General features: G+C 44.4%; 2 protein-coding genes across 17 annotated transcripts in view; one reads left to right on the top strand and one right to left on the bottom strand.

The window, feature by feature from the left end:
* MAK (male germ cell associated kinase) overlaps positions 1-6,257 on the top strand; it is a 71,794-nt gene extending 65,537 nt beyond the window's left edge. Inside the window, exon 14 of the mRNA XM_007973702.3 lies at positions 81-6,257. Within this exon, the coding sequence (XP_007971893.3) occupies positions 81-235 (155 nt within the window). The 3' untranslated portion in view covers positions 236-6,257. The remainder of the gene's footprint in view (positions 1-80) is intronic.
* Positions 6,258-12,292: 6,035 nt separating this feature from the next.
* Positions 12,293-23,608, bottom strand: part of TMEM14B (transmembrane protein 14B) — a 37,864-nt gene continuing 26,548 nt past the window's right edge. The window contains exons 1-7 of one of the 16 annotated variants that reach the window (XM_073005661.1): positions 21,054-21,180; positions 19,856-20,007; positions 19,678-19,741; positions 19,280-19,356; positions 18,306-18,407; positions 14,307-14,397; positions 12,293-12,794 (exon numbers count right to left, since the gene is read on the bottom strand). In XM_073005661.1, coding sequence (XP_072861762.1) covers positions 12,743-12,794; positions 14,307-14,397; positions 18,306-18,407; positions 19,280-19,356; positions 19,678-19,700 — 345 coding nt within the window. In that variant the 5' untranslated portion in view covers positions 19,701-19,741; positions 19,856-20,007; positions 21,054-21,180 and the 3' untranslated portion in view covers positions 12,293-12,742. Of the gene's footprint in view, positions 12,795-14,306; positions 14,398-18,305; positions 18,408-19,279; positions 19,357-19,658; positions 19,756-19,855; positions 20,008-20,937; positions 21,300-23,608 lie in introns of those variants that run through there. The other 15 variants (XM_073005650.1, XM_073005651.1, XM_073005648.1 and 12 more) reach the window with 15 other exon arrangements.

Genomic DNA, 23,608 nt, shown 5'->3' with positions numbered 1-23,608 from the left:
CATCAAATGAGAGGATGAATTTCTTTGAGTTTGATAAGCAAATGAGTAAAACCCTATTTTCCGAATCTGATTTCTTTCAGAATATACCTGGAACACAAAAACTGGTCGGGGGCAGTTTTCAGGACGTACTTACAATCCTACAGCAAAAAACCTAAATATTGTGAACCGTGCACAGCCCATTCCCTCCGTGCACGGGAGGACAGACTGGGTGGCCAAGTATGGAGGCCACCGGTAGGAGTCTGTGGTGTGAAACCCCACAGCATTGCTCCGTAGAGTACGTGCAAGTTCCTTGACCCTGGGAAATGTCTACAGATGTCTATTTCTACTGAGTTCTGGAAGAAATATGCAAAAGTGGGTACTTGGAAGAGCAAAAATCATCCCCTATTTTATTTATTTCCAAGAAATGCATTTTCTTAGAATCATTGCCCACAGTGTTGATATATGGGTAGGATGTTACAAAGTATTGAATAAACTATTTGCCAAAGTATGAAGTATTTGATCTACAATTTAGTAAATCCAATAAGAACCCTTAAAAAAAAAAAAACTTCCAGAAAATGTTTAGTGTGTTTTAGTTTTCATTTGTTGTATGTGCCCAAATGGTTTAGTAGTTCTTCACTTTGCTGTGATTGGCTCAAGAGGTTTGTCTTTTGTTTTTGTACAGCAGTTGGGCCAACCTCTGCTGGCTGTCAGCTGTGGTTCTTATTTGGCTAAGGCTCTGCGCTGCCATTTTGTCAGTGACAGAAAGATTGCAATTATTTGTTTTTCTTCTTTGAAGCTATGGGAGCGATGGTAAGTTCAATCTTGAGCAGGATGTCTTTTTTTTTTTTTTTTTTAATGAGACAATGTTTCACTGTTGTCCAAGCTGGAGTGTAGTGGCACCATCTTAGCCTACTGCAACCTCCACCTCCTGGGTTCAAGTGATTTTCCTGCCTCAGCGTCCCAAGTAGCTGGGATTAGAGGCGTGCACCACCACGCCCAGCTAATTTTTGTAGTATTAGGAGAGACAGGGTTTCACCATGTTGGTCAGGCTCAGGCTGGTCTCGAACTCCTGACCTCAGGTGATCCACCTGCCTCGGCCTCCCAAAGTGTGGAGATTACAGGTGTGAGCCACAGTGCCCAGCCATTTTTTTTTTTTTTTTTTTTTAGAAATAAATGTATCTTTAACATAGAGAGTATCAAAGTTATGCCACCTGGTTTTAGTAGACCGCCTGTATTTTGATCTTGACAGTACAGCTCCTATGAATTCAAGGTGACTGTCAAACCCGATGGCTTGATGACTTTGATATTAACCAAGTCAAGGTTCTCTTGGTTTGACATCATTAAGAAAGTTTTGGAAACTGTGTTTGATGCTGGTTCATTGGACTCTTCAAACTGCTTTGTTTCTGTGTCCCTACCAGACTTAAAGGTGAAGCGTGCCAGCTGGTTCCCCCAAGCCAACTCATGCTGCTGACCGTTGACTCAGCTCTGACATTCACATTTGCTCTAAAGCAAGTGTGTTCAGCTGCTGGGGCAGTGATATCACATAGTACACATATTATGTTCTTAGTTTATTTCCAAACTGGTATTTTAAATAGACACTTCGAACTTTGGGCTACTCTGTTTAAACTTGCCACTTTCTGGGCTGGACCTTAGTACTGTAAATTCTTTTTAAAGAATAATAATGTTATCAACTACTGAGATTTTTATGTATTTTGTGACTTTGTAACAACTGCTATTGTAATAGGTGTCATCTTGTGGGCATTATCCAAGCCATATTGTAAAATAATAATGATGATATTTTTGTATAGAAGATTCAACTGTTCAGATGTAAAATGCTGAAAAATGTTAAAATCTAAAGAGTAATTTATCCTAGGGGTAATGGTTATATGTATTTGTACAGTTTAATGTCTCAAAGCTGTGTAGTCTTTTGTGTTACTGGGAAACTTTTAAACTCTGAATAGACATTAAAATAAATATGGTTAACTAGTGTGTTTTCATTATGTTTTTAAATCTTATATCCTGAATTCTATTTGTTGTTGTTTTAATTAGTAGTCTTTAAAAAAAGCAGTTTTAGGGCCGGGCAAAGTGGCTCACACCTGTAATCCCAGAACTTTGGGAGGCCTAGGCGGGTGGATCACTTGAGGTCAAGAGTTCAAGACCAGCCTGGCCAAGATGGCGAAACCCCGTCTCTACTAAAAATACACAAAAATTAGCCGGGCACGGTGGTGGGCACCTATAATCCCAGCTATTTGGGCGGCTAAGGTAGGAGAATTGCTTGAACCTGGGAGGCAGAGGTTGCAGTGCACTGAGATCGTGCCACTACACTCCAGCCTGGGCGACAGAGCGAGACTCTGTCTCAAAAAAAAAAAAAAAGCCATTTTATATTTATGAAAATATTGATCAGAAAGTAGAGTTCCCATATGCCTCTTCGTCTCCTCCTCCCTGATTTTCCCTATTATCAACATCTTGCACTCATGTAGATAATTCATTACAACCGATAAGCCAGTATTGATACATTGTTATTAAAGTCCATAGTTTATAATAGGGTTCACTCGTGTTGTACTCTATGGGTTTTGACAAAATGTATAAGGATATGTATCCACCATTATAATATAAGAATCGTTTTACTCCCTCAAAATCCTGTCATCTCCCTATTCATCCTTCCCTATCTTGCCCTGAACCTCTGGCCACCATTGACCTTGTTACTATCACCACAGTTTTTCTTTTTCCAGAATTACCTGGGGTCAGAAGTTCGAGACCAGCCTGGCCAACATGATGAAACCCCATCTCTACTAATAATACAAAAACATTAGCTGGCCGTGGTGGTGCATGCCTGTAATCCCAGCTACTTGGGAGGCTGAGACAGGAGAATTGCTTGAACCTGGGAAGTGGAGGTTGCAGTGAGCCAAGATTGTGCCATTGCACACCAGCCTGGGCAACAAGAAACTCGATCTCCAAAAATAAATAAATAAAATAAATAAATAAAATAATAAAAGAAACTGCCAAACCGTCCTCCAAAGTATCTGTACCATTTTGTATTTCCCGCAGCAATGAATGAGAGCTCCTGCTGCTCCACATCTACACCAGTGTTTGGTGGCATCAGTGTTTTGGATTTTGGTCATTATAATAGATGTGTAGTGGCATCTCACTGCTATTATGCTTTGCACACTCTAATGACATGACGTTGAGCACCTTTTCATATGCATTACCATCTGTCTATATTCTTGGGTGAGGTATCTGTTCAGATCCTTTGTCTACTTTTAAATTGGGTTATTTTCTTGACTACTGAGTTTTAAGAGTTTGTCTATTTTGGATAACATTCCTTTATCAGATATGTCTTTGGCAAATATTTTATCCCAATCTGTGGCTTGTCTTTTCTTTCTCTTGACAATGTCTTTCAAAGAGCAGGAGTTTTTAAATTTAATGCAGCCTAACTTAATTTTTTCTTGCATAAATTGTGCTTATCATGTCATATCTAAAAAGGTATCACCAAACCCAAGGTCATTTATGATTTTATCCTGTTATTTTCTATGAAGTTTAAAAAAAAAAAAACAAAAAAACATTTTTTAGAGATGGGGGTCTCACTGTGTTGTCCAGGTTGGAGTGCAGTGGCACAATCATAGCTCACTGGGCTCAAGCTTCCTCCCCTCCTCAGCCTTCCAAGTAGCTGGGACTGCAGGCGTGTACCACCACAACCAGCTAATAGGAGTTTTATAATTTGCATTTTAAATTTAGATCCGTGATCCAAAGTCAGTTTTTATGAAAGATGTAAGTTCTGTATCTTGAGGTTTTTTTCATGTTAATGTCCTGTCATTCCAGCAGTTGCTTTTTTGTTTTTTTGTTTTTTTTGAGACAGAGTCTCACTCTGACACCCAGGCTGGAGTGCAGTGGCATGATCTCGGCTCAGTGCAGCCTCCACCTCCCAGGTTCAAGCGATTCTCCTGCCCCAGCCTCCTGAGTAGCTGGGATTACAGGTGCCCACCACCATGCCTGGCTAATTTTTGTATTTTTGGTAGAGATGGGGTTTCACCATATTGACCAGTCTGGTCTGGAACTCCTGACCTCAAGTGATCCACCCACCTTGGCCTTCCAAAGTGCTGGGATTACAGGCATGAGCCACTGCGCCGGCACATTTGTTGAAAAGTCTACCTTTTTTCTTCATTGACTTGCCTCTGCTCCCTTTGTTAAAGATCATTTGACTGTATTTATGTGGGTCTTTTTCTGGGTCCTCTATTCTGTTCCAGATCTATTTGTCTATTCTTTCCCAATACCACACTGTCTTATTAATTTAGCTTTATAAGTTTTGAAGTTGAGTAATGTTAGTCCTCCAATTTGTCTCTCTCCTTCAATATATTATGTTGACTATTAGGGTCTTTTACCCCTCCATATAAACTCTAAAATCAGACTGTCGATATCCACAAAGTAACTTACTGGGATTTTGATTGGGATTACACTGAATCTAGATCAAGCTGGGGAGAACTGATATCTTCTTTGACTTCTTTCATTGGTTTTGTAGTTTTTCTCATATAGATCTTGTACATATTTTGTTAGATTTATAGCTAAATATGTGAGTTTTTTGGTGCTAATGTAAATTATACTGTAATTTTTTCTTCCCCCCAATACTGTATTTTTAATTTCAAACTTCAATTCTTCATCGCTGGTATATAAGAAAGCAAATGACTCATATATTAACCTTATATCCTCATACCTGCTATAATCACTTATTAGTTCCAGGAGTTTCTTTGTTGATTCTTTGGGACTTTGCACAGACAATCATGTCATCTGCAAGCAAAACAGTTTTATTTATTCCTTCCTAATCAGTATACCTTTTACTTGCTTTTATTGTCTTATTGCATTAGCTAGGACTTCCAGTATAGCACTGGAGTGGTGAGAGTAGATAGCCTTACTTTGTCCTGGTTTTAGCAGGGAAAACATCTAATTTCTCCCCTTATTAAGTATGATGTTAGCTGTAGGGGTTTTTAAATAGATATGCTTAAGTTTGAGAAAGCTCCTCTTTCCAGTTTTCTGGGAGTTTGTGTTATACATGGATGTTGGATTTTGTCAAATCCATTTTCTGCATTTATTGATGTGCTCATGTGATTTTTCCTCATCGGCCTGTGAATGTGATGTTTACATTAATTGATTTTCAAATCTTGCAACTCAGCCTTGCATGTAAATCCCACTGGATTGTGGTGTATTATTCCTTTTCTATATTGTTTGACTTGATTTGCTGATACTTTAGAGGCTTTTTCATTTCTGTTCGTGTGTGTGTGTCTGCGTGTGTATTTAGAGAGAGAGAATGTGCCTAATGCTAACAACGGGTGAATCAGTGAGACTAGGCGAAGGGTATGTGGCTGCTCCTGAAGATTATTGAAACTTTCCTGTAGATATGAAAATGTTCAAATAAAATATTAAAACAACATAAATATATAAAGCAAAGATTTATAAATATAGAAAGAAATGATCAGAGTGGGAGGTTTTTCTCAGAAAAAAATATCTAGAGACCTAAGATAAGTAAAGAAATACTTAATAACACAGTAAACTAAGTTTTTCAAAAGTATACCATATAGAACTTTGACCAACAAGGAAAATCTTCACATTCTTCTTAAATACATGTAACATTCACAAAAAATGTAACCCTATTGTTAGGCCGCAAAAAAAATCTTAAATTCTCAAATGTAGAAATATGCAAGCCACAATCTCTTTCTACAGTGTAATAAAATTGGAATATCACAAAAAGTCATGGCCCCCAAATCTATCCACTTAAAAATTCCAAAATATTGTTCTAAATAAATGTTTCAAAAAGGAAGTATCAACATTGAAATGAAAAGCCTTTTAGAAATGGACAATAATATACCTCTATATTAACAGGTATAACATCCAGCCAAAACAGATCTCAGAAAAAAATTATGCGCATGGTTTATTTGTGAAAGAAGCGAGCATGGAAAATATGCTGAATTTGAGCATTTAATGTAGGAAGCTAGAAAAAGAGTAACAATGTAAAAAAATGTTTTTAAGTAGATTTCAGCCCAGTAGCAACAAGATACCTAGTACTCAGATACTGGTTTCCAATACCACTGTTCAATAAAAGGAACCAGGGCTACTTGGAGAAATGGCTGATTCTAGTACTAGGACAGGAAATATACAAGATGAGTCTAGAACGTCTTGTAGTGCCAGACAATAAGGAAGTTCTACAAACACACAAACCAGCCCAATAAGGAAGTTCTACAAACATACAAACCCTTTGGCTATGCCAAAGGGACACAGAGGTCAACTGAGTTTCCAATGGCCAAAGCTGCAACAATTTGAGCAAGAAAATAAGAATTACAACCCCAAGAAAAAAGAACTATCCATGAGTCCATACTAAGATGAATGCATGAATGGCCAAGTGCAGTGGTGACTCACGCTTATAACCCCAGCACTTTGAGAGGCCGAGCTGGGTAGATCACCTGAGGTCAGGAGGTTGAGACCAGCCTGGGCAACATGGTGAAACACCAGCTCTGCTAAAAATACAAAATTAGCCGGGTATGGTGGCACACGCCTGTAGTCCCAGCTACTAGGGAGGCTGAGACAGGAGAATCACTTGAACCCAGTAGGTAGAGGCTGCAGTGAGCCCAGATTGTGCCACAGCACTCCAGCCTGGGCGAGAGGTCCCAGGCGAGAGGTCCCGACCTGAGGTCGGGAGTTCGAGACCAGCCTCACCAACATGGAGAAACCCTGTCTCTACTAAAAATACAAAATTTGCCGGGCGTGGTGGCACATGCCTTTAATCCCAGCTGCTCGGGAGGCTGAGGCAGGAGAATCGCTTGAACCTGGGAGACAGAGGTTGTGGTGAGCCGAGATCGCACCATTGCACTCCAGCCTGGGTGACTAAGCGAGACTCTATCTCAAACAAAAGAGTAATAATGTGAAGTGCTTTCCATAGACACAAGATCTTTTTTTTTTTTTTTTTTTTTTTTTTTTTTAAGACGGAGTCTCGCTGTGTCACCCAGGCTGGAGTGCAGTGGCGCGATCTCGGCTCACTGCAAGCTCCGCCTCCCGGGTTCCCGCCATTCTCCTGCCTCAGCCTCCGAGTAGCTGGGACTACAGGCACCCGCCACCACGCCCGGCTAGTTTTTTGTATTTTTAGTAGAGACGGGGTTTCACCATGTTAGCCAGGATGGTCTCGATCTCCTGACCTCGTGATCCACCCGCCTCGGCCTCCCAAAGTGCTGGGATTACAGGCTTGAGCCACCGCGCCCGGCAGACACAAAATCTTGTAACAGCCCAATGGGTTCCCTTTGCCCTTTGCCTAGACAGAGCCGATTTATCAAGACGGGAACTGCAATAGAGAAAGAGTAATTCACGCAGAGCCAGCTGTGCAGGAGACTGGAGTTTTATCGGTACTCAAATCAGTCTCCCAGAGCATTCAGGGATCGAAGTGTTTAAGGATAACTTGGTGTGCCGGGGGCAGCCAGTGAGTCAGGAGTGCTGATTGGTCCGGTGGGAGATTAAGTCATAGGGAGTGCAAGCTGTCCTTTTGCACTCAGTCAGTTCCTGGGTGGAGGCTACAAGATCAGGTAAGCCAGTTTATCCATCTGGGTGATGCCAGGTGATCCATCAAGTGCAGGGACTGCAAAATATCTCAAGCGATGATTTTAGGCTTTACAATAGTGATGTTACCCCCAGGATCAATTTGGGAAGGGTCAGAATCTTGTAGCCTCCAACTCCTTGTGACTCCTAAATCATATTTTCTAATCTTTTGGCTAATTTGTTAGTGCTACAAAGGCAGTCAAGTTTCCAGGTAAGAAGGGGTTTGTTTCGGGAAAGGACTGTTATTCATCTTTGGGTTTTTTGTTTTGTTTTGTTTGACACGGAGTCTCGCTCTGTCGCCAGGCTGGAGTGCAGTGGCGCGATCTCGGCTCACTGCATTCTCTGCCTCCCAGGTTCAAGCAATTCTGCTGCCTCTGCCTCCCGTGTAGCTGGGATTACAGGCACCCACCATCACCATGCCAGCTAATTATTTTTTGTATTTTTAGTAGAGACAGGGTTTCACTGTGTTGGCCAGGATGGTCTCGATCTTCTGACCTCATGATCCACCCACCTCAGCCTCCTAAAGTGCTGGGATTACAGGTGTGAGCCACCATGCCGGGCTTTCATCTTTGTTTTAAACTATAAACTAAGTTCCTCCCACAGTTAGTTCAGCCCACACCAGAATGAACTAAGACAGCTTGTAGGTGAGAAGTAAGATGGAGTTGGTTAGGCCAGATCTCTTTCACTATCTCAGTTACAATTTTGCAATGGTGGTTTCAATCTGAAAGCCATAAACAAAATATAATAAACTTGATTTCATAAATGTTTACTTTCTGTACAACAGCAAAATAAACAAAATCAAGAGACAACAAATGAGAGGAAAATATTTTCAATACATACGATAAAGAACACATTTTTATACTAGAGAGTCTCAGACTATCCAGTGTTTTCAATTAAAAAACCAAAAACGTGAACAAATGAGATGAAAGGCAGCTCACAGAAAAAAATATAACTGGTCAATAAATGTATGAAAGATGCTTAATAATTCATAACTAAATCACCGAAACCATTAGATAACATTTTTTGGACAGATTAGGGGTTGGCATGGACAGAGCAGGAGCATCGCCATCTTGGACAAGCCCTCATTCTAAAGTTCACCTTAATAAAAAAACACCTAAATTCAAAGGGCATCAGCCTAATGGCTAAGGTCAGCACTACCATAAAACCACAACATCTTCAACCAGTAACATTTCAAACTCCTCCCAGACCAGAGACATGCTGGCCCCAAGATAAGACCCCTCCAGCTGGGAAGATGTTTGTCCCAAGATAACCCCTCCTCCCAGAGAGATTCCAACCCCGCCATGAACACACACAAACATTCTAAGCTTCTGGTAAGTCCCCTCACCCTAAAACCAATATACACTCTTAGTCTGTAGGAAAAAGTGCTCCTAACTGAAATCGGCTGGGAGGCCTCTCAGGTTTTAACTAAAGAAAACCTGTCTTTGACTGCAAAGCCGCGTTTCATGTTTTTCTTCTTTCTTTAACTCTTACAGGCATGACTATGGTCAGCGAGCCAATTCTAGTCCATTGCCTGTTTTCGTGCAGACAGCAAGTTGCATTTAGAAATGGTTGAAAAAAATCAATATAAGACTACTATTTTGTGATATGTAGAAATCATATGAAATCCAGATTTCAGGGCCCATACATACAGTTTTATTGGAACAGTTACACTCATTTACCGATTGGCTATGGCTGCTTTCATTCTACAAAGGCAGAGGTGAGCAGATGGGACACAGATGGCCTGCGAAGCCTAAAATACTCACTATCTGGCCCTTTACAGAATAAGTTTGCAGACTTCCAGCTTAATGTGTCAAAGATTTTTAAAAAGTTCAATTCCACAAAGTTAGCCACCACTAGTGGGAGGGTAAATTGGTACATTTTCTTCTGAGGGCAATCAGTTTTAAATGCTGAGATGCTCTGACTCAGCATTGAGGAATGTAACCTACAGATTCCTTTGCACATGTTCATGGGGATTTCCATGAGGGTATTTCTTGGTACACCATCCTTTGTAATATCAAAGGCCTCAGGGGATCTGCCCAGCTTGGCCTCCCAAAGTGTTGGGATTACAGGCGTGAGCCACTGCTCCCAGCTATCAAAGACATTAAACAAGACATATTTCTATCAGTAGGGGAATGGTAAACTAAATAGTAAACATCCGTACAACTTAAAAGCTATTATAAAGAATTAGATCTTGGCCCGGAGCGGTGGCTCACGCCTGTAATTCCAGCACTTTGGGAGGCAAGATGGGTGGATCACCTGAGGTCAGGAGTTCAAGACCAGCCTGGCCAACATGGTGAAACCCCATCTCTATTAAAAATACAAAAAAGCCGGGTATGGTGGTGCACACCTGTAATCCCAGCTACTCAGGAGGATGAGGCAGGAGAATCGCTTGAACCCGGTAGGTGGAGGTTGCAATGAGCTGACATCGCATCATTGCACTCCAGCTTGGGCAACAAGAGCCATACTCCATCTCAAAAAAAAAAAAAAATTAGATCCCAAAGGAAAGGGTTGAACCCAGCTATGCTACATAGGAGTTTCATGCCTTTGAGGCACTGTACGTATTGTTCCCTCTATCCGAGACACTTGCCCTTCCTTACCTATGAAATCCTCATAGACAACTCACAAAAGGAGTTCATGTCAACTGACTCATGAATCAACTGACAAGGCTCAGTTTAACTATTGGTTCCTTTGTGAAGCCTCCCTTGACTCCCTAAACAGAAATGCCCACTCCCCGCCTTGTGCCCCCACAGTAATAGGGATCTACCTCCATTATACACTTATTTCTGTACTGCCTTTGTTTAGACGTCCGCCTCCTCCACTGGACTCCAGAAGAGCAAGCACCATGGCTTGTTCTTTGCACTGCTAGGACCCAGTGCGACCCTTAGCAGTAAATACTCCGGGACCTTTGCAGAGAAGCAGGGACGAGGGGACTTGGCAAGGGCTCTGAAGACCTCCTGCCTCTCATCTGTGGGCAGCCTTAGAATTTTCCAGGCTGATTGCTAGGGACCAAATAGTCACACAGGGATCTACTTGGCACCTAAACTAATTCCCACCTTCAGGGAACCTTGTCATTCAGGATTCAGGTGCTCCTCTAGGACTGAAGGTGGCAAAAATGTGTGCCCTTTGGAAACACTCCATGATAGATGAAAACAGGGTCAACACCGTGATTCAAACTCTTAGCTATGGAAGCCTGGGAGGCTGGTAGGTTTGGATGGTCTATGGCCTTCTGATGCCTCTACCACTGCAACACAAGTGCCCTCAATTGTCCAGAGTCCTATAAAAAAGGATGGAAAACTAGGACTACCATCAAGGGGCTTATGCAAATACATAAAGTGTCTGAACTATACTCTAAACTCAACCAGTATCAGTTAGGGGAAATCAGTAGCAAATACCTTTTTTTTTTTTTGAGACAAGAGTCTTGCTCTGTTGCCCAGGTTGGAGTGCAGCGGCGCGATCTCAGCTCACTGCAGCCACTGCCTCCTGGGTTCAAGCAATTCTCCTGCCTCAGCCTCCTGAGTAGCTGGGATTACAGCCGCATGCCACCACACCCAGCTAATGTTTGAATTTTTAGTGGAGACAGGGTTTCACCATGTTGGCCAGGCTGGTCTCAAACTCCTGACCTTGTAATCCACCCACCTCGGCCTCCCAGCGTGTTGGGATTACAGGTGTGAGCCACCACGCCCAGCTCCTTACCTTTTTAAACGGAATGAAAACTAAAGCAAGGGGCACCAGATCAATTCTTCATGTTGAAACATGAATAAACTAAACTAAAAACGTACCAGTATCCAGTAAATGTGTCCAATGTAGAGACCAAATTAGGTGATTCAAGCTCTAGATGGGTCTTCCAGTTTCACAATTATATATGAACTAATTAACAACAACAAAAAAACACATTTTTTCTTCTTTTTTTGCTACACAGTCCTAATCTTAGAAATCCTCAGTGGCCAGGTACAGTGGCTCATGCTCATTAGCCACGACTTTGGGAGGCTAAGGAGAGAGGATCGCTTGAGGCCAGGAGTTTGATACCAGCCTGGGCAAGAGCAAGACAGCATCTCTACAAAAAAATAAAATAAGTTAGCGAGGTGGTATGCACCAGTAGTACCAGCTATTCAGGAGGCTGAGGTGGGAGGACTGAACCCAAGAGTTTGAGGTTACAGTGAGATATAGTTGTACCACTGCACTCCAGGCTAGGTGACAGAAAAAGTCCCTGTCTCTTAAAAAACAAAAAAAAATCCTCAGAGATCATTTTGAAACAAGCTTCAATGCAATGTACAATCAAATAACTTTCCTTGGGCCGGGCACGGTGGCTCAAGCCTGTAATCCCAGCACTTTGGGAGGCCGAGACGGGCGGATCACGAGGTCAGGAGATCGAGACCATCCTGGCTAACACGGTGAAACCCCGTCTCTACTAAAAACACAAAAAACTAGCCGGGCGAGGTGGCGGGCGCCTGTAGTCCCAGCTACTCGGGAGGCTGAGGCAGGAGAATGGCGTAAACCCGGGAGGCGGAGCTTGCAGTGAGCTGAGATCCAGCCACTGCACTCCAGCCCAGGCGACAGAGCAAGACTCCGTCTCAAAAAAAGAAAAGAAAATAAAATAAAATAACTTTCCTTGGTCCTTAAATTTCTCAAAATAGGTAATTTCTAAATATCAACAAAACACTTTCAAGTTGCTATATCTTGCGGCTAGCACCATGTCATTCTATGAACTAGACCAGCTCTGGCAATGAAGACCCATAGGAAATATTATTTATAGTAAACTTTATTTTCAATGATATTTCACTTAACATAATTTCAAAGTCAGTCTGTGGTCTAAGATGGGCAAAAGAACAGATACTCTATTTTTTCACACTGTTCCTCTGAGCACGGAATGGGGTTTCACGGTTCTCAATGTCAACACCTAACATTTTACCCTTGAGATTTACCTATAGATACAGAAAGAAGAGAACATCAATATACAAGAATCGATCTCTGTGAGGGTCTCAATAAGCTCATGTTACATCTTCATTATAACCTCTGTAGGGTTATAATGGTAACAACTGATTTTCTACCCCTCTGCCAAGTTTGGTGTCTTTTTTTTTTAGATAAAATGTCAAATGCAAAAATGCTGCACTTATTTCTCTTAATACATTGAAAATAGTGGAAGATGCAGATTTTTAATCCTTCATGAGTCCAAGCTAGAACATGACTTCTGCTAATCAGATGTCATCGCCATACGAACTCCAACTTTGGCGGCCATCAGCAAACTGTTTAAAAGAAACAAGATAGAAAACGTCAGGTAAAGGACAGAACAGGCAACTATGTTTTTAAGGAACTAAATTCTGCAGGTTCCTCACAACTGTGTGGGGGAGGAGGTACTAAGGCAACAGTGGTCAGAGGTAAAATTTCCATCCCTGGAGGAACCAGAGAAAAAGCAAGCCAAGGGACAGTCTCATACTGAGGTCTTAAAATAGCACACATGAGCTGGATCCTAATCCAACTGCCAATAATTTGAAGAGATGAAGAAATGGAGGCAAGAGCGAGCAAGGCCGCCCCACCCTCAGGGATCTGATTAATGGTCGAATCTCTAGCCTCTCAGTTTACTGCTCTAGACCTTGCTCCACATTGACTCTTTTGCTTCAGGTATAAAATATTGGCCGGGCGCGGTGGCTCAAGCCTGTAATCCCAGCACTTTGGGAGGCTGAGACGGGCGGATCACGAGGTCAGGAGATCAAGACCATCCTGGCTAACAAGGTGAAACTAGCCGGGCGAGGTGGCGGGCGCCTGTAGTCCCAGCTACTCGGGAGGCTGAGGCAGGAGAACGGCGTAAACCCAGGAGGCGGAGCTTGTAGTGAGCTGAGATCCGGCCACTGCACTCTAGCCTGGGCGACAGAGCTAGACTCGTCTCAAAAAAAAAAAAAATATTACACCAGCAGCATCTCAACTATGATGAGAGTAGAGTATGCAATCTTTCTCCAAAACAGGTTTGTTAAAATTCCCCTGCCTTCAGGATGTCTTTATCATACTTAATAACCGATTTTTTTTTTCTTTTTTTTGAGACGGAGTCTCACTCACCCTGTTGCCCAGGTTGGAGTGCAGCAGCACGATTTCAACTGACTGCAACCTCCGCCTCACCAGTTCAAGCGAGTCTCCTGCCTTGACCTCCCGAGTAGCTGGGATTACAAGCATGCACCACCGCGCCCAGCTAATTTTTGTATTTTTCATAGAGAGGAGTTTCACCATGTTGGACAGGCTAGTCTCGAACTCCTGACCTCAAGTGATACGCCCGCCATGGCCTCTCACTGTGCTGGGATTACAGGTGTGAGCCACTGTGCCTGGCCCACAAGTAAATTTTTTTAAAACCACAATTTGGTTTACATATTATAATCAAAATTAGAAAACAGGATTCAATCAAAATTCCCTTTTAGCAAAATTTTCTATAAAAGACACCTACACATCTAAGAAATATGGGACCCCCTACACATTCCCCACAAGTCACACAAAAGGTTGCAGTCATAGCTTTGCACTAAAACTTCTGCCACCATATAGGGAGGAGCTAGGACCAGAGAAAGCCATCTCCACAGTGAATGGATATACTCATGTCATTGTGACATTAAATCAACCATTGTTTTTGAAGCATCTCCTATTAGTGTATATATCAAATGTCAGTTGATGCATAGCATCGGATATCCTGAAACAAGTTAGGTTTTGAATGCATAAAGTATCCTGGGGAATAAACTGAACTCTACATGGTAAAGAAGAGTAACAAATGAAAGTACCTGGCACCTGCAATTAAACCTACAGGCATGACTTTTCCATAGTAGTAGGATCTCAATCCCATAACACCAACAAAAGTAACAGATGTAGCAGCTGAAAAAGATACAAAGAAGGGTCAAAACTCATTACATCTTCTACACAGGGGAATCAGAAGTGGACCAAGCCCCACCCACCTCTCAAGGGTCACACCTCATCCTATGCTTATTCTTCCTTCTCCAAGTGGGGGGAGATTACTGGCTGCCCACATCCTATGGGTCCAAGTACCAATATTGGCCAAATAGGGCCCTTCACAGCCTGGGCCCCGCCTGCCCTTCCAGCCTCATCTCTTATCACTCATCTTCTGCAAAACCCCCCCTTTAGCCATCAATGTGTTAGTTTTCTCTAAAATGCTGCTGTTTCTCACACCCTGCAAACACTATTTCTTCTACCCTGCATGCAATTCCCACTGGGTAACTGTCAAAGCACCTACTACATGTCAAGCGCTGTGCTAGGTGCTGGAGAATAAAAAGGTAATTGTAACTGTCTTTGCCCTTTTACAGTGCTTCAGGTCTGATGGGACAGACCTTAAACAATCACACAAAGAAAAACAAGGTACAATTTGTGCTTCAGGTATAATTGATGCTACACAAAAAAGCTCAACAGGGGATCAACCTATTCAGGGAGATCATGCAAGGCTTTTAGCCAAGGAAGTGAAGACTGGCTGAGATCTGAAATTACAGGAGTTAATAAGCTGAAGGATGGGAAGGCCCTTTCCAGGCAGAGGGGACAGTATATGCAGAGGCCCGGTGGTTGACAGGGAGCATGGCACATTCACCCTCAATGGGCAGTGTGGCACAGAAGTCAAGATGCAGTTTGCAAGTAAGAGGGGCCAGGCCACATGGAGCCTTGAAGGCCATACTAGGGATTGGGTTTTCATCATAAGAGCAATGAGAAGCTATTAAAAGCTACTAAGCAGAAGGATGCATGAACAGAGTTGCATTATTATTATTTTTTGAGACAGTCTCACTCTGCAACACAGGCTAGAGTGCAGTGGCATGATCTCAGCTCACTACAACCTCTACCTCCCCGGTTCAAGCAATCCTCAAGTCTCAGCCTCCCAAGTAGCTGAGACTACAGGCACCTGGCACCATGCCCGGCTAATTTTTTTTAAATTTTAGTAGAGACGGGGTTTCATCATGTTGCCCAGGGTGGTCTGAAACTCCTGAGTTCAGGCAGTCCGCCTGCCTTAGCCTCCCAAAGTGCTAGGACTACAGGCGTCAGCCACTGTACCCGGCCCAGAGTTGCATTTTGAAAGCATAATTCTAGCTGTACCATACAAAACAAACTTCAGGGAAACTAGCGGGTACATGGGGATACCAGCTAAGGAACGTCCTTGGGAATGCAGGTAAGAAAGAGGGGATAACTGGGACTAGGATGATGGTTGTGCAGATGAAAAAGAGGACAACTCAGGATAAGGGCTGGAAATAGTGTCGACAAGACCTGCTGATGGATTAGTCAGAAAGGGGGCGGTGGAGGGGAAAGAGAGCAATCAAGACCCGAATGGATGGAGAATAGAAGACAGGAGGAGTGTGTGGCCATGAGGTTAGGTCTGGGCAGATTCCTGGAGACATATGAAGGAAAGTGGGCAAATGAATACATGAGAATCCAGGCTGGAGGAGAGAGAAATTTGTGTCATTTGTGTATTGGTGGAAATTAAAGGCATAGGCTTTGATGGTACTTATAAACTGTCAAGAGAGTAGACAAAAAGAGCCTGAAGAACTTCAAAGTCTAGTGGCCAAAAAGGAAAATGAGTTGCCAAAAGAGAATGGGAGGATAAAAAAGGGAAACCAGGAGAATGGAAAATGACTGGTCAACCATGCTGAGAACTGCTAAATGGCCAAGTAAAATGAGGACTGAAAAATGTAGATTGGATTTTGTACAAACACAGGTCACTGGCAGCCTCAGGGAGAGCTGTTCCACAGGGACAGAAACGGAGACTGAGATGGGCTGATCATGTGTGATGGGAGAGGAAGCATAAATGATCTTTTTCTTTTTTGAAACGGAGTTTCGCTCCTGTTGCCCAGGCTGGAGTACAGTGGCTTCATCTCAGCTCACTGCAACCGCCACCTCCCAGGTTCAAGCGATTGTCCTGTCTCAGTCTCCCGAGTAGCTGGGATAACAGGTGCCAGCCACCACGCTCGGCTCATTTTGTATTTTTAGTAGAGACGGGGGTTTCTCCATGTTGGTCAGACTGGTCTCAAACTCCCGACCTCAGGTGATCCGCCTGCCTCGGTCTCCCTAACTGCTGGGATTATAGGCGTGAGCCACCGCGCCCAGCTGCATAAATGATCTTTAAGAAGTTTTTGGTCTACCGCCATACCGCCCTGAACATGCTCCATCTTGTCTGCTCCCAAAAGCTAAGCAAAGTCGGTCCTGCATGGATGGGAGAATACCACCCCACCCTGGGGGAAATACCAGGTGCTGTAGGTTTCTGGCCTCCCATTCCCTCCCTCTTGCCCTCTTGGCTGGGCATGGTGCCTCACGGCTGTAATCCCAGCACTTTGGGAGGCCGAGGCGGGCAGATCACCTGAGGTCAGGAGTTCCAGACCAGCCCGGACAACATGGCGAAACCCCGTACCTGCTAAAAATACAAAAATCAGCCTGACGTGGTGGGAGGTGCCTGTAATCCCAGCTATCTAGAAGGCTGAGGCGGGAGAAGCGCTCGAACCCAAGAGGCAGAGGTTGCGGTGAGCCAAGACCACGCTACTGCACTCCAGCCTGGGCAACACAGTGAGACTGTCTCAAAAAAAAAAAAAAGAAGTTTATGAAGAGGAAAGAGACAAGCACATCTGAATATCAATGGGGGGATCCACCTAAAAGGAGGAATACAAATACAAGACAGGATCCTTGCCAGGAGAAGGTCAGGGAGAAGACACTCAAAGCACAGAGGAGGACACTGGTGTTGGAGAGGAGGGAAAACAGGACAAGGTAAGGCTTGGAGATTAAAGGTTCCAGGGAGTCCCCACGTGATGGCTGCTGTTTTTTTCTCTACAATAGGCATGAGGTCATTTGCTGAGTGGAGCAGGATCAGAGAAAGGGAAAAAGCAGGCTCAAAGTCACTCTGCAGCATGAGGCAGGGAGCTGTTAGGCAGAGCTGGGACCTGGACGCACCTCCTTCCCCAGCACACCCCATTAGCCATCACTGACCTCCCTTCCCAACCCCGGCTGATGTGTACAGATCACACGGCTTCTCCCTCCCACATGGCACTCATTCTCACACGGGGTTTGTGGAGACAGTGAGGAACCCACACTCCTAGCAGCGTCTGACACATAGGTGGAGCCCCACAGAACTGTGCTGAAAGCCACCCTGATAAGAAGGACTCCTCGGTCCCCCACCCCACTCACTGTCCATGCTGCTCAGAGGGTACATTTCCAGTCCTGCTTCTATGCTCATGTCTTACTTCCCCAGTGAAGTCAGTTGAAAGCTCCTGGAAGGCATGGCCTATGTCTTACATATTTATGTAGCTGACTGCTAAAGAGGTGATTTTCAAACGGGAAAAATGCAACGTGGATGCAAACCTAACCTAGATGTGTGATATTTTAGTATGCTGAGGCCAATGGTTTTCAGCGGAAAACCTCAACGGTTGACACATTATTTGTCTTACACAAGTTTACTGCTAATTTTACTGGGTAAATATGGGTAATACAAGTTTGATGCTAATTCTACTAGGTAAACACTGAAAATAAGGCCCACAGAGGATGGATGATTTTCTGAGAGTCACACAATTCATGAGGTATGGAAATCTTTCCATATTCTCTACCTAAATGATAAACAGGAACCAGGACAATTCCCGCCACCCTTCTCCTATTTTCAAACATTCTGAGGACTTGGACTTGGAGAAGCAGTGAAACTGTAGTAAATTAAGTGTGAAGAACTCGCTCCATCCCACCAAACCAGGGTCGTTTGGAAAAGAGTATTGCCCACACACGACTGCCCTAAGGAGACGCTGAAGGACACATACCTAGGAAAACCCAAACGTTCTTTGGATCCTGAGACATCTGGTAAGAACCCAGGCCAGCTAGGCTTCCGAAGAGCAGCCCTGCAGCCAGGGACGCCACCCGGCCTAGAGGGAAGCAAACACAGCTTGCATTGTAATGTCAGGCACTTATTTCACTAACAGAATCCACCAGACCCCCTGTCCTACAAAGGAGGACAGCACAGAGAACTCTCAACACAGCTCATAGCCAAGGTGGACTCAAGCAGGAAGATGTTTCGGGGAGTGTGCTATCTTCTCAGAGAAGTCAGGGTCTTCCCAACCCATTTTTCTCTCCTCTAATAGGCAGGGCACTTCCATCTAAGGAAAGGAAAGAAGGCCATCTTCCCTCCTTAGATGGAACTACGGCTAGGCCTTCTTTCTAAACAGGCCGGATCAACCATGAAGGGCTGGAACTGTGTACAGGCACGACCTCCAGCAAATCACAAAAGGAGAGGGAAATACAGCCAGGTGGTTAAAAAAAATAGAAGACCAGGACAATAAGAATTCTGGTGTGGGGGTTGGGGTGGGAATGCAGGCAAGGACTAGGTGGCAGAAACAGGCACAGCCACTAATACACCCCTGCCTGGCCTAATGAAGAGACTTCAAAATACCAGTCTGTGTAGACCAGAGGTTTCCTCCTACCTGAGCCCAGAGACAGCACTTGGAGGTCGTGGCTGATGCACGGTAGTCAATGATAATAACAAACTACAACCACCCCTGCCTATCTTTAGATAAAGAGGCAAAAACAAGTAATTCCACAAGAGGCCTGGCTCAGTTTCACCAGATAACCAGAAGGCAAGTGCAGAAGCTGCAACACTGACAAGGAAGCCTGCACTCCAGCTTGGGGTCCTACAGCAAACCTGACTCTAACGAGCTTGCTTCTCAGGGGTACCCGGGCACTCACATTTCACTGGAACAACGTGAAGATGTTAAGAGGCTAAATAACAACAAAACCATACCTGTTTTTACATAGCCAACGATCCCACCAGAAACAACCAATGCTGTGTAGCCAAAGCCAAACCAATGCAAAGGCACTCTGAAAACACAAGAGAGAAGTCAGTGCTAACCTGGCTTTAAAAACAAACCATATTGTCATAGGATGGGACTAAAAGGTCATCATTACCCACAGGTTCTATCACTGAAAATAAGGCCCACAGAGGTTGGATGACTTTCTGAGATGTCTCAGCAAAGTCAGAGCTGGGACTCAAACCCAAGTCTCTGGCCCACAGGTCCAGTGATCCTCCCATCCCCCACGCAATCCCAGGCAGTCTCCTCTTAGGGTTCTTTTCAGCTGAGGAAAGGAACTCTGGTTTCCAGAAGCTCCTGGCTACTCCATACCCATTTCCTGTCCACTCACAATGGGAAGGGGCTCTTCTCCATTCTCTTCTCAGTCCAGACAGGAGACTACCCCAGGCCTGCATCTGGGGAAAACAAGCTGGATCAGAGGTGGTTAAAAGCACAGCTCTCCAGCAGTCCGAAAGAAGTGTGTCCAACCCGCAAGCTACACAACCTAAGTCTCAGTATCCTTCACGTACCATGAGGATAACACTGGTACCAATTTCCTGGGGCTGTTGTGAGCATTCAACGTATGACACACGCAAACGTGCTTAGCACACAGTAACGCTGAACAGATGCCGATCATTTCACATAGGCCCACAGGAAACTCAGCAAGATTCACTGACCAACTCTATAATCAGGGAATGTGTTAGCCATTTCATCAAGTACTCATGTTATCACTAAATCGGAAAGCAAATACTCCCGTGCCCTTAATCCAACTACTTTCATGTCTCTTTCGGGGGGACGCAGGGGTGTTGCTTTTCATCCCTGCTGCAACAACCAATTTCAATACTCAAGGTTTTTAGAAACTTCTGCATCCAACTCACAGTTCTTTTTCGGAGGGAAGAAGAGGGGGTAAAATATACGAAAACTCAGGTCAAGATCACACGTGACATTGCAACCTTGGAAAAACAGCTCGTATTTTCTTACAGAAAAGTATCCTGTATGCAGTGAGCCTAACAAGATGGAAAGCAATGCATACCCCGTTTATTCTGTTTAAAGAATTAGGCCAGGCAAGGTGGCTCACGCCTGTAATCCCAGTACTCTGGGGGGCCCAAGCAGGCGGATCACCTGAGGTTACGAGTTCGAGAACAGCTGGGCCAACATGGTGAAACCCATATTCTATTAAAAAATAAAAAAAATAAAAAATAAAAACAAATCGGGCATGGTGGCGTGCACCTGTAATCCCAGCTACTTGGGAGGCTGAGGTGGGAGGATGGCTTGAGCCCAGGAGGCAGAGGCTGCAATGACACATATTCAGGCTACTGCACTCCAGGCTGGGCGACACAGCGAGACACTCCCTCAAAAAAAAAAAAGAAAGAAAGAATTAAGCTCCCATAAAACAGGGAAGGGCAGAAGGCTTGGGATCTTGCCCACACTTCTTAACTCGAGGCGGCCCTGAGTAAGGGAGGCTTTTAAAGAGATGGAGCAACAAAACCACCAGGAAACCAGGCAACACTATGCTACATGGGTAAGCCTTTCTCTCAGGAGCTCAGGGACTCCGTACATCCACAGCCTCTTTCAAGACAAGCAGAAAATACCGAACGAGAAAAGCACCGACCACACGGCCTAAAGGCCCGGCTGAATCGGCAAGACGAAAAGCAGACGGCCGTGAAACTCCTAAATAATCCCTAAAAGTCGTAGAAAATAATAACCATACTCCCCAAGGATCCGCACCGATCTCCCGAAGGCCCGCGCGGTCCAAAAGCGCGCAAAAGCCGCGGAGCACAGCAGCCAGGTCTCGCCGGAAACGCGGTTGCGTGCGCGCTGCGTCCCTGGAGCGCGGCAGGGCGGGGAGAAAGGCGGGGCGTCGTGTCGCCTGCGCAGTGGCCTGGGAGAGGAGTGAGCGGAAAACGGAGACGGTGGGGGCGGGGCTTGAGCTGCCGAATAGCCGCACGCGCCCGGCATCCCGGGGGCGGGGAGTGGGACGGTGCCTCGCCGCGAGTGCCGAAGGCGGGGAACGGGGCGGGGAATCTCTGTGCTTCCTCAGTCCCCAGGCCCTGCACCTGCAGGGCCGACCAGCTCCAGTCCGAGGTCCAATCCTGAGTGGCCAAAAGCCGGAAACCCGGAGCTGGAATTGGGTCTTGCACAAGCTGGACCACGTAAGCTGGGCCAGGCCGGAGGTGGAGGCCACCGCTACGGGAGGAGGGCATCTGAGGCTGGATTTTGAAGGACCCCATTAATAGAGGGTATAAACCAGATGCAGGCCATCAGGGAGGATTGTCACTGTAGCCCGATCTTGTTTGTTTACACCAGGAAGGGTCTGCCTTCTACCTGCAAGAAAATATGACGGCTGCAGAATAATGTGACTCAATGCCAAATATCCGTTTGTTTTAGGGAGTGAGGCTACTTGAGAAGCATCTTAAAGGGGGAGAGAGCAAGTTAAATCTGATTTCCACGCAGCTCTGTGGATTCCGAATGTCCACGGCATGATGTTATCTCCAGTCCCACTTCCAAGTCGCTGCTGTTCCCTGTGTTTCCTGCACCACCACTCTCTCAGTTGCTCTACACTAAAATTTGCTGTCATCGTTGACTTCTCCCTCTCCTTCATCCCCTACAAGTATCAACATAGACAAATCCGATCAATATAATCATCAGTGAATAAAGCAAATTGCAGGGCATATTCTTAAAGACAGACTTTCCACTTGCAGCAGCACCTACCTTGCAGAGAGCTAAGCTGAAGCCCGTGTTTATCATAGCGGATTCTAACCAGCCAAAGCTGATAATGACTAAGAACTTGCAGGAGTTGCAGTATGCCAGACCTTCAATTTAATTGAAGACTTTCCTGAACAATTAATAAGGAGACTTGTCTTAACCTGCAGGGAATGGCTTTAGGGACGCATTCTTTCCTATGCAGGTGCAAGCCTAAAACCTTAATTAGGATCATCCACGATGATCCTCGAGCCCTTCCCTCACCTTATATTTGAAGAGGCTGAACCTCAGAGAATTAAATTACCTACAGTCCTGGTCACTGGTAGAGCTATTATTTAAAGGAAGGTCTAATGTTAAAGCCTACATCCTTAACTCTACCATATGCTGCTTCTTGTAGTGTCGTTCCTCAACCAGAACACATAGCTCTTCTGTGTAGGAAAAGTCCATCAAAACGTCACAAATTAAAGAAATTGGTTTCTGCTCTATTTCAATTCGTACCAGAGTAAATCAATCAATGATTTGTGTTTGGGAATGTTGCTAGCTGCCATTAACGTTGTTAAGAGATAGCTTAGCTTTTCACTGGGGGCCCACTGAGGTATCAGAATCCTGAAACACAAATGTGTCAAAAGGGTGTGATCAAGACCATGTCAGGGAATGTTAAGTTTTTAGTATTTGGTCACTGAGGCCTATCAGTAGGTTTGGGTGTTTTGTTTTGTTTTTCCCACAATGAGGCTTTGAGGAAGAATTGTGTCTGGTAGACAAACACAGGTACACAAACAAGTGTGTACTCACACAGCAAGAGCAGTAGAGATCATCTCCCACAACAGAAGAGCTCATGAAGAAAGGGAATTGAGCTTCAATTTAAGCATTAGTTTATCATTTTTGGAGCCTGAATGTGTTGAACTTTACAAATTAACAGGACCCTGAACAAAAATGTAAAACACAAATCCCAAGCTGCAGTCCGCCCAGGTAATTCATGTCTATCAAGTGTCTACAATACCAATTTCTACATCTTTGGGAGTATTTTACAGGTTTGTTTGAAGAGCAAGGTCAATACCTCTTTCCCCAAGAAATAAATCATTAAAAAAAAAAAAAAAAAAAAACGCCTTATTTTCTTAACCTACCCCATCTGCCACCTACTTCTAGATCATATTTATTGGAGCCATAAAAATATTAGCAAAAGCATATGCAGTGCTTATTATCTGCCACTGTTGGAAGTGCTTTACATATGTTAACTTACACTTCACTTCCAGCTCTGTGCAGTGAGGACTATGAATATCTCCTGCTTTTACACATGGAAGAAACTGAGGCACAGAGTACAAGGTCACACAGCAAATGGCAGAGCTGTCCTAACTGCATTTGTTTCTTGCAGTGAAGAGGTTTTTTCTGTGTCTTAGTCTGTCTCAACACAGTGACCACAGCGCTTGTGTTATAAGTCTTATTGTGCCATTTCTCTCCCCGAAACCCTCTGGTGGCAACCTTTTCTCAGGCAGTGCTTTGCAAAGCCCCACACATCCACCTCCCTGACATCAGCATCTTCTCTTTCCCCCTCACTGGTATTTCTTCCTTGCTCCCAGCTG

Source organism: Chlorocebus sabaeus, chromosome 17 (genome assembly GCF_047675955.1).
Source record: "Chlorocebus sabaeus isolate Y175 chromosome 17, mChlSab1.0.hap1, whole genome shotgun sequence".
Classification (NCBI taxonomy): Eukaryota; Metazoa; Chordata; class Mammalia; order Primates; family Cercopithecidae; genus Chlorocebus; species Chlorocebus sabaeus.
This window is presented reverse-complemented; position numbering and strand designations above follow the sequence as displayed.